General features: G+C 36.9%; 2 protein-coding genes across 3 annotated transcripts in view; both read right to left on the reverse strand.

Moving 5' to 3' along the window:
• Positions 1 to 2,321, reverse strand: part of LOC135475526 (leucine-rich repeat and coiled-coil domain-containing protein 1-like) — a 199,378-nt gene extending 197,057 nt beyond the window's left edge. For both annotated transcript variants that reach the window (XR_010445058.1, XM_064755451.1), the window contains exons 1-2: positions 2,238 to 2,321; positions 698 to 848 (exon numbers count right to left, since the gene is read on the reverse strand). Coding sequence is in view for 1 of the 2 variants with exons in the window: in XM_064755451.1 (XP_064611521.1) it covers positions 698 to 848; positions 2,238 to 2,262 (176 nt within the window). In the remaining variant the exon portion in view is untranslated. The remainder of the gene's footprint in view (positions 1 to 697; positions 849 to 2,237) is intronic.
• Positions 2,322 to 6,122: 3,801 nt separating this feature from the next.
• Positions 6,123 to 7,754, reverse strand: LOC135475095 (leucine-rich repeat and coiled-coil domain-containing protein 1-like). The gene is made up of 3 exons (XM_064754836.1): positions 7,191 to 7,754; positions 6,683 to 6,900; positions 6,123 to 6,277 (listed from the first exon to the last, which is right to left on the reverse strand). The coding sequence occupies exons 1-3, from the start codon at positions 7,469 to 7,471 to the stop codon at positions 6,123 to 6,125; spliced, it is 654 nt and encodes a 217-aa protein (XP_064610906.1). The 5' UTR covers positions 7,472 to 7,754.
• Positions 7,755 to 11,093: the final 3,339 nt, after the last annotated feature.

Here is an 11,093-nt window from a genome sequence, read left to right on the forward strand (position 1 = left end):
TCCTTTCATTTTCAGAGTAACAGGTAACACAAACAGGCTTTCAACACAGAACTTTGACTAACAGAGTTGTCCCCCCTTGTGTATCTAACAACTCTCTATCTTGTCTGTACATGCAAAAGCCATATGTAAACAGTCAAGCGGGAGCTGGTGTTTACAATAGTCCTGTATTGAGTTTGCTTGGACACCCAAGCCACATTGGGGCCACCACTACCTTGTACTTGGCTTATCAATCTTATGCTGAGTGGTAAGCAATGAAGTACAAGTGAAGTACTGTCACCGAGACTATGTAACAGTATAATTCAAACATTAATTGAGGATCAACCATCTCATTATACAGATGACATACAATCATGTACATATGCTGACAGGTAATCAAAATGGCTGAAACAACCGATCTCTGTTTGAGTGCTGCATTAAAATTAATAAGCCGCCAAACTAAAACTTACTAAGGGCTGTGCTTGAAGGAAATAGGCCATTCAGGTGCTTTTTCACACGGAAACTTCTTTGGCACATGTAATACAGGTATTTTACCATGTCAAACTTCAACAGCTACACAAACAATTGAAACAAGTTTCAATTCAAGGACTGCCAAGCAAATAGGTGATGGACACAACATTGTGATGATGATGACCTTTAGTATATGAAAGAAATCTGAAAGAAAACAAAGAATTATCAAAAGGAAAAAAAAATGACCTACCTGACTGGCTCTGTTTTGGCCCTTGAAGTCTTTGTTTGCTGCCTGTATGTAGGAATACTAAATTTCTTCTTCCTTGACCTTGACTGCTGTGACCTTGACGTTTGTGGCCTTGAATTACTTTCACTTTCACTGTCATCAGTATGGTCAATGTCTTAGAAAGAGTAGATATATATTTCAGTGAGTTCACAAACATATTCTATTCCCATTCCCTCATCTACGTTAGTTAATCTCTATGAACAGGCAAAGATATCCAAAACTGAATCCCACATAACTGACCAATCAAAGCCGAACTCAATCAAGATAAACTCATGCTAATTGCGACATCGTTAAATCTACTGATTCAATTACACTGGTTATAAATTGTGATGTAAATTAGTAGGTTACAGGTTTCTTTTCTGTCTTTTTTTTTTACATGACAATGATTTGCACACAATGAATCTTCATCTTCAACACTGATAACCGGTCCAGATAGCACAGTTGGTAGAGCGTCTGCTTCGGGACTGGTAGATCCAGGATCAATCCTTGATCGAGTCACACCTAAGACTTTAAATAGAGGAAGTTGTAACTTCCTCGCTTGGCGTTCAGCATGAAGGGGATAGTGCAACGACTGGTTGACCCGTATCAGTACAATGGCTTGGGCAGGGCGGCTTACTTGCCTTCGGTAAGTCGTCTCAGTGAAGCAGCACTTATATACAAGAACGGTGGAAATCCGTCCTACAACAAGGAGGCACATTACACGTACATGCACCCTAATGATTCCTTCGTCGTCATATGACTGAAAAATTGTTGAGTACGACGTTAAACCCCAAGCACTCACTCAACACTGATAAATCTTTTCAAGTATCAGTTAACATTTTGATAGGAATGGAAACATGCAAGTATTTGAAATAACAATCACTTAAAGACCCAAGAGAGCTAATGAAAATACAAAGACACAGATATACTAGATACTGACAAATACAGACATGGCCACAAAATAAATACTAGTAAATATGATTTTACATATATTATAAATACTGCACATCTATTTTGTCACATACTACAGTACATGTCTACCGTATTCAGGATATAATTATACTCATAACGCACAATGTATCTCACCTGAAATATAGCACATTTCAAATGGCACATTATAAAGTATAGGGACTATTAAACCGCACTGTACTGCAGTAAAGCATGGGCCCCTACTTACAGCTTTACTTTCAAGTATTTTGTACACTTTTCTATTACTGTGTTTCACCTGAAGTTTAGTATTTTTCACACCGTGCTTGATTTTGATTGATTCATCGACCTTATACAGCCACTTGTGTTTGTGAGAAGTTCATTTAATTTCTTATCAGGCACACTTGTGTTGGAATTTAAAATATCATTTTAAGGCCAATAAGTGTTTCTGAAACAGAATTTTTACATGACAAACTGTGAAATGTAGTGATTAATAACATTAGGTTGATCACAAAAGAAACATAACATAGTGGTACATATGATTTGGCTAGAACAAACAATTACATGTGTACAAGTACTACAGAGAAGATATACCCACCTCGTTTGGCCTGTAATTTACTCATGACAGGTTTCTTGCTTTTCTCGCATAGAGAGGTGTCCAGGGCAGAAGTGATGGACAACGAAACCTGTCAAAAATAAACACACTCTCACATAAAACTGAATTCTTCAACCAAAAAAAAAAAAAAAAACTTGTATAGGTCAATTAGTCAACTTCCTTTAAAATGATTACTCCTAACAGTGCTAAAACAAAATCCCAGCTTAAAATAATGTCAAAATACTTAAATGTATTGGTACTAGAAAGGCTTGTAAATAATCACTTTTGGTGTAATAAATCAGTTTGATACTCAAAAGGCTTTTGCTACGCACAAAACCATTGACGCTCCTGCAAGTTTACAATAATTCATTCACATTCAATGAGCCAAGTGAGGAAAACAGGAAAAAGAACTGCTAATGTTTTTACACTATTGGAAGCTTTGCTTGCAATAAACATTTTGCATAAATTAAAAATGTAGCTTATCATACAATAATACCCTACCTTTTGAGCTGCCATTAACTGAGCCAGCTGAGCCTCTAACACAGCAAGTCTGGCAGAGTCGTCTGCCCCTGCCTAATATGCAAAATACCAAAAAAAGGAAACGCTGAATCAGATACAGTGAATGACCTACAAGTTTGCCCTGGACTTGATGACTAAGTGGTACATTTTGCCTGATCCACAAACTTCTATGGCTCTCTAAAGTAGTTGTGCAATTTGTTTGAAAGGACTCATGATATCCAACTGGGAATAATATGTTTCAGCATCAAAAGTAACTAGAATATTTAAGAGTATTTATTTGACAATTCTAGGTCTTTTACCATATATATGTCATGATGTACTTTATCCATTTGCTTATCTTAGGGTGTTAAGAACTGAGATTGCACAAAGCCACACCATGCTCTTGAGGCAGAAAGTTATAGAGATTAATTGGGCGTATGGATTTGTAAATAAATCCTAATTGAATTGATATATATACTTCATTGCTGTTTAATACCATTATGGTGGGAGGAAACCAGGCAGAGCCCAGGACCTTTCCACGTACAGGTAGAGAGGAAAGCCAACTTGAGATGGATTTGAACTCACAGCAACTGCATTGGTGAGAGGTTCCTGGGTCACTGAACCACACTGGCGTGCTAATCACCTTGGCCATCTCAGCTCCACCTGTTTTATAAAGTGAAAAAATTTCATAGCCCTTCTTGGCATTTTATCATCAAGCACTGCTTCAACATTATCAACATATATATTTCATTGTTGTTTAATACAATGCTGAAGACTTTACTTGAACAATTTACAATGGTGGTTGGTGTAAATTTACAGGTGGAGGAAACCAAAACCCACAGGATATAAGACCACCAAGCTACTGACATGCATGACTGACCAACCTTCCCACATGTGATGTACAAATATGGACACTGTACTGGAGGAAGACAAATTCCTTAAACATTAGACCGCACAAACAGCCGTATGAGCGTCATCGGCAGCTCGCTGCCACAAGGGCTTCAACGTTAGGCATTACTCTGACAACAACACTGTTACCTGTGGCATTGGTGACTGTCCCCTGGTGGTAGGGTCACTCTTCTCAGACATCACATCCTCTGCTGCCGTGACACTGCTGACCTCTGTGGAGGATATCCCACGATTCCTAAATCTCTCCAGTACTTGGTCGATCTTTGGAGTAATTAGCTCACTAGGGTGACGCTCCTCAGTCTGAAAAAAATCATTCATCACTAAAATCAGAGCTCTTCTTAACTCAAATATTTACTTATTATCCTCTGTAATGTCTAGAAGCTGTAATACATTTTAAAGACTTTTGCATCATTGATATAAACAAATACCATTATGGTATTACTTCCATGCATTGTGATCAATTTTAGTTACTGGTACATAAGGAATATGAAATAAAAATGGTATCTGAGAAATTTCACATTTCAACATTTAGTGGGTTTGTTCATCAAATCCATCTGTGGACAAGGTCGAACTACAAGAACTCGTCCTCTTGAACAGATTTACACTGATTTTTTGTCATAAACCTCATGCAGACCATGCACATTACATCTACTTACATGTACTGAGGAGTCTGTTGATAGCAAATACTCCAAGTAACTGTCTAGACCTTTATCAACAAACAAACAGCATTTATGAACAAATACAGTTGTAAGATTGGCAAATAGTAACACAGTCAAACCTAACTAATACTAGTACTTCACTAATATTCCAAACTAAGAGGAAATAACAAATCCTGTAGCTTTCCAGCCATTCCCTTACAGATAAATGTTTTTGACCAACAAGCCAACCTGTGGCCCACACAGGGGGGCAATGAGCAAAATACATGCTCCTAATTTTAAAAAAAATTATGCTGTTTCATCTTTATGCTATTTTGGTAAATGACCAAAAGTTTTGCACATGAGTTACTGTCGTTCACTTTCGCACCATCTGAGTTGGTGGCAAGATGACAGATGAAAGTGATGTCCGTATTATTACCCTGAATGGCACTTGGCAGCTCTGCTTGCTAAACATTGCTACATGGGGTCAAGTCATTGACAGTAACGCGTGCACGTCTCCCGACTAGTAGGCCTACATGTACATCTCTAAATATACCCATGAATGAAATCGACAAAAGTATTAAGACAGGTGATGTCTACTACTGGTAAAAACCTTTAAATTCTAAACACTGTCTGGAAGCAACCACACCAAACAAGGAATGTACATGCATTCTCTGTATGCTTTGCATACAGAGAGCCCTGCATTTTAAAGACAGGTATTTGATATGACACTCCACATGCGTAAAGGTACTGGGTTTTCACACTTATCTCCACACAGTCTTCTCCCAAATTCCCATTTATCACAAAATAACGATAATAAAACAATCAACCTCTTGTGAGGTCCATGTACTAAATTATTATGATTAAAATTCAGGAAGACATGAACTGTTAGTGGTAGGAGAATAGATTAACTGCTCAGTGAAGCATGAACTTGTATATCACAATCTTGAACAGTCAGTATAATCCCTTGATCACCCCCACAGCTCTCCCACGGCACCCAGTCAGTAAGAACCACAATCAACGCAATGAGTCATAGAACACACCTTCCGAGTCACATGGTGAAACTTTAGGTCATGTGCCGTAATACAGGGCAAGCAGGACGGCATAAATTAGTAACTGTAATGGGCTAAGTTCAAAATAAGTCTATTCACTGTACTTCTAATTAAGAAACATGACCCACTGTAATGACCTTTAATATGCCACTAAACATTCCTACAAAAACAATTAAAACAAAAAAAAAAGAACAAATTTAGACTTCAAATATGATAAGCATACCAATGCCGGTATAAAAATGGAATGAATTCTGAAATTGTGCATGCCCACTTGCACAAAAAATCCATGGTAAACTCTACAAATGAGTTTAAAATGATTGTAAAAAATAAGCTACTCTGCTTCTACAAAGGCATTGTATGGTGATTCTTTTCAGAAAGAAAAATTCTACAAAAATCTACAATTTTCAGAATTGTACTCAACATAATGTTGGTCTGTATAAATGGAAAATATACCAATCAACAACTTTTTCTTTCCTTCATTTTCAAAAGAGCTATACATCACAATGACTCAGCGTCTAACAACAACAATACGTGAAGAAATTCTCAGAGCATCTTTTTGAGACAATTAAAGTGAACATCTCCAAATCCAAATTAACTAACAATCTACCTAAGGCAAGTAAGAGTACTTTATGTCAATTTTGTAGTGGTTGTAAATCTTTACAATTGGATCAACCCCAACTGCAATTTCTGATTGTAAGTTACAACTATCATAGCTTAATACAATCCATTCGTGAAAGAGGGTGTCAACTGCACATGTAAGCTAAAACTACAAACGCGATTTCAGTGATTTACAATCAACTCAGGCTCACTATCCCTTTGTGCAAATGATCCCAGTTCTCACCTGGAATGTTGTCCACTGCATCTGAGGACCGAGCCTGCTGTCCATCTCTGGTCAGACCATCTAACACCTGAAGCTGAGGCAACCCTCTTAGGACACGTTCTCTATAATCTGACGCCAAGAAATGAAACATTTTTTACAAGTAGACTGGAATGGAAAAGTGGAAATTGCAAACTGTTTGTTACTAAACTGTTACCACTTTCTCCCTAAACTTATCCAGGCAAAATTTTTATCGTCCTACAACATACATTTATTTGATTTATTTGATTGGTATGGACACCATACTCAGGACTGTTTTACACTTTAGGTACATGAATAATGATGTTATTTTCTACCTCCTCTCACACAAAACTGTGTCCGAAAAGCTAGTGTAGAACTTGTAGCCATGATTAAATATGAGCTATATGCAGGTAACTTCACAATGCCAAGAGTTCTTTTTTGCTTTACTACAGAAGAAGCCATGACTAATTAACTCTCCAGTAGAGTGAGAATGTACACAGGTGTTCATTGCCCTACCTGGCTGGTTACAGAGGGGGTTAGAGGAGGGTCCCTGTCTCACAATTAAACACTGAACATTCACACATCCAGTCAGGGTTTCGATGAATCTGTTGACACTCTGCACGTAGTTGCCATGGATTTCTATGTGTGACAGTTTATAACCATTCCCCCACAGGGAGGCAAATCCAGAAACATCCTCAATTTGGTTATAACTTAAATTCAGCTTCACCAAACATCTATAACGACAATACATATGAAAAGCGCATGCTAAGATATTAACACAACCCAAATATGTTCAATTCAAGGCTGATAAAATTCAATATAACTTCTCAAGTGCTATTTTTAAAGTAATCAAAGTTGACAACTTATACGACCTCAGTACTTGTAACTGATCGGTAGAAGAGGCTAAAGACATGTGAGCATAAATCGATTTATGGATCTGAAGATAGCTTCACTCCACAGAAGCATTTCCTTAAAACAATTAATGACAAAATTTACAATAAACATTGAACAAGCTAATTCTTACCTGAGGTTCTGAAGCCCTTCCACAACTTTAAGTCTGTTACAAGACAAGTTCAATGTTCTTAAAGAGTGCAACCCACCAAGTCCTTCTATCTTTTCAATTCTATTGGACGACAGGTCCAGATGTTTTAGATTACACAAGGCATCAAGCCCTTCAATCCTCGGAATGGAATTGTTGTGAAGATTTAGAACACAAAGCTGTCTCCCAAGAGGTATGTCCCTCAGTGATTTGATTCCAGAGTCAATGAGACAAAGCTCAGCGCATTCTAGATCAATGTCATACATTTTGGTAGCAATAGTGTCACAAACGTTTTCACTAATTTTTACATTGAGGTCTGCAAGCCAAACAATAGATGAAAATCTATGTCGCGATTGTTTAGTATCATTTTATGTTCAGTCTACAGAAGGAAAAATAATTTCATACAATATGTCGTCCAATGCTCAGCTAGACTATCACATTCTTCTACAATGAAAGCCATGAAAGACACTGGCTTCGACTGTACACTTGAGTGCAAAGACAGAAACTTCAATTCCAACAGTTATATCTGTTTCCAATCTGAACCATCTTGGTCTCCTGCAAAACACATAAAAAGGCATACTGAAACAGGTACATAGTCATACAATACAACCAGAATGTACCAGTAACTTGACTGTACTGTAGATAAGGTATAAGTACATGATGAAGCATATATGAAATTGCAAGTGGTGTATCTAAATATAAAAATCTAAATATTACAGTATACGGTCTGTATGTTATTCTTATGAGATATGGATAGGCTCGCATCGCAATTCCATTATATTAGTTTAAGAATGCTTCTGAAATAAATCATAAGTTTCTGAACCACATCATTTCGCTATTGTCTGATATAGTTTATTTATAGCCCTAGCTATATTAGCCCAAAGCTACCGTCCTACCTTAGTGCCCAACTTCAGTCATATAGATTTCCACACAGACAATTTCACTAAAAAAAATGGCTCAAACCCTACCTTTTTTTCCCATATATTATTTGGCCCATTCCCTAAAACACCCGAAATATAATGTCAAAGCCAGAATTGATAAACCATCTTTCAACAGTAATCCAGCAATTTAAACTTTCAAATCCGACAACTCAAATCAACGTCTGCCATGTTTGGAATTTATTTTTTCAATTTGATCAAATGATCATCTGAAATCCACATATAACGTATAGAAATCAAAATCCAACACATCTGCAATGAATTTGCAAAATACTGTAATTGTAATGACAGATCGACACTGCCAGAGGTTTTGGTAAGGGTATTGTTAACAAATACATTGTATATGTAACGCAATACTGACTTTGCAGCCTTTAGGCTAGGTTAATAAACCAAAATAGAATCTGACTGTTTTAATGTGTATTTGCAGGGTTGGTGATTGACGGTCAAGCCATATATACTAAATAAATATTTCAGTAAATGATGGCCATGAAGTTTATCAGTGATGAAAAATATGTACCATAATCATGAAACAAACTCGCAGCGGACATGGTGGAAAAATGGATGTTAGATATATCCAGATAGGCTAATTAGATTCTTAAAGTGTCGTTCTCGTTGTAGCCAATCAGATCTTACCTAACGAGTTCAAATATAAACTTATGTAGTGACATTGACTCCAGCTAAAAAAGTGTCCATCCAAACAAACTGGCCTACAGATTGCTGTTTGACATCGGTCTGAAAATCTATATCCTGACAGATCCAAACATTAAACTCGTCACAGCCAAGATTTACTGTAAAACTGTAAAATCAGGACATTTGACAGATACCTGGCAAAGAGTGGTGGTGGTGATTTTGTCTGCATCTACATGATTTCCTATACACATACAATGACACATCTAACCTCCACTGCATAATAAACAGAAATATCCTTGAGTGTGACGTTAAATCCAGTGAAATAAATACACATATGTGTGTGAGTGTACAAAAAACAATCCCAAATCAAGTAAGAAGATAAATATTATTTTGGTATTTATTTTGGTAGTTCTTGGGTATGCAGTGTCAATTAAGTCAGATCATTTTGCATCCCATTAATTCTTCGAGATTAACAGCACAATGCCAATGTCAGCGACACATAGGATAAAATTAACAACAACAACGAGTTACATTTTAACAGTAGACCTACTTTCCACGCATGAAGATAGTCGGTGATAGCTTTCAGCCTGGTGATTACTACGCATATATCTATTGTGATATTTCGAGATTATCATCACAGGGATTCAGCAAGCTGAATGACAATACAACATGCCGTAATGAGTGAAAGTAATATCAGATTTAGTGTGGAAAGTTTCATGTTTATACTTGCCGCTACCATGTCATTCAGGGCCATATAAAAACCTTAACCATTTTCAAAGAGGGTCAAAAATCGAAAATCGTAATTCAGTGCGCGGTATATGACTGTATTTGTGAGTTGTGTAAAATCATTTCACTTAAATAAAATGGATAAAATATTTATCATTTAAAGTGACTCTTTGCTGTTTTAATGGATTATGGTTTTCATTAATTGTGACCCGCTAAATAAAGTCTTTCTTCGTATTCTAGCAGTTATAGTTTTACCATTATCCAAGCGTTCAACCTTGTTCTTAACAGTCCACATCCAGACATACAAATCCTGTGTTGAAAGATAAGGCTCGTAGTTAACTGTACACTGTAACGCTATAGATCCAAGGTATCAGAGATTCCACAACAACCGAATGGCGGCGCTTGTAAACTACGACATGTTACCGCTGAAAGTTATATGTTTTTGCTTGGTTATCGCATTTGTAGAGTGTGTTTTCATCACAAAAGTGACACCAGATCAATGCACACGAGGAGAAAACAGAAAATATTACGATATCTCTCATCTTCAATGTTTAGACTGCAGCGCAAATAGTGTGGTGAACACAGATGGTAAATGACACCAGTTTCAACATGTTTACATCGTGTTGTTGTTGTATCTTTGATGCTATATGGCGTGATTACATGTATTTTCTTACCACATTTATTTATGTTGTAAACATTTTGCTTGCTCTATCACATCATCATGCGATATAATAAAGCGTCACTGTACTTCCCAAAGGCCAGTTAAGTTTCTTCATCATGAGTTCATGTCTTCTTCCTGACGAATTATCAAATTATAGGGAGTTGTGAAAACTAGGGTAATATTTACGTGTTCATTTCCACTTGCTTTCTGACGCCATTGTTTTTCCACCCTTACATGCTTTAACTGATTTTTCATTGGTTAAAATTGAATGGGAAGATATTCAATTTGCATACAAAGAAAAACTTCATTATTCAAGTCTCTGTAACGTGTCACTGTTATATCGGAGATTTCTGCATTTTATTATGCGCGGCTCATACATTTTTGAAAGGATTTTCGTAATTTGATATGAAACGCTCTGGATTCGAATTTGCATCAGACAGCTGTCGGGTCCGTAGCCGGTTGCTTACACCACTACACCACCTGAGTTGTGATAGAAAGTGCTTTTAAGATGTTTTTATGACAGATGAACATGGTAAGGGTTGAATGTGTATGTGTGGGTGTCACATGCTTTTGTCAAGTGGACAACATCTCAAAAGGGTCTCCTCCAAATTTCGCCAGTCTTATTCAGGGAAGCATGAATGAATTGACGTAAGTAGTGATGTAGAAAGTTAATCGTAAATGTTAACCTAGTCTTTACAACTTCCAAATTATATGTTCATGTAGTGATCTATTACTTCATCAGATCTGATTGAAGGTAGCTGCTCATTTCCGTCGTGGTGATGTTACAAAAGCAAAACACTTTTCAACCATATCTCAGAAGAAAACGTAAAAACTTTTTCCAAAGCGATATAAAACTCTTGAGCATTGTTTCATCCTCTTTATGTCACCCCTGTCACTCAACCACAGAATTGGCATGTGACACAGGTGATTCAT

Source organism: Liolophura sinensis, chromosome 9 (assembly GCF_032854445.1).
Source record: "Liolophura sinensis isolate JHLJ2023 chromosome 9, CUHK_Ljap_v2, whole genome shotgun sequence".
Lineage (NCBI taxonomy): Eukaryota > Metazoa > Mollusca > Polyplacophora > Chitonida > Chitonidae > Liolophura > Liolophura sinensis.

Excerpts from the sequence above, each read along its gene's own strand:
- LOC135475095 (XM_064754836.1), bottom strand. The coding sequence starts at position 7,471 with ATGTATGACATTGATCTAGAATGCGCTGAGCTTTGTCTCATTGACTCT. Across the intron at positions 6,901-7,190 it reads GAAGGGCTTCAGAACCTCAG|ATGTTTGGTGAAGCTGAATT; the intron begins GTAAGAATTAGC and ends TTGTCGTTATAG. Across the intron at positions 6,278-6,682 it reads CCCCCTCTGTAACCAGCCAG|ATTATAGAGAACGTGTCCTA; the intron begins GTAGGGCAATGA and ends TCTTGGCGTCAG.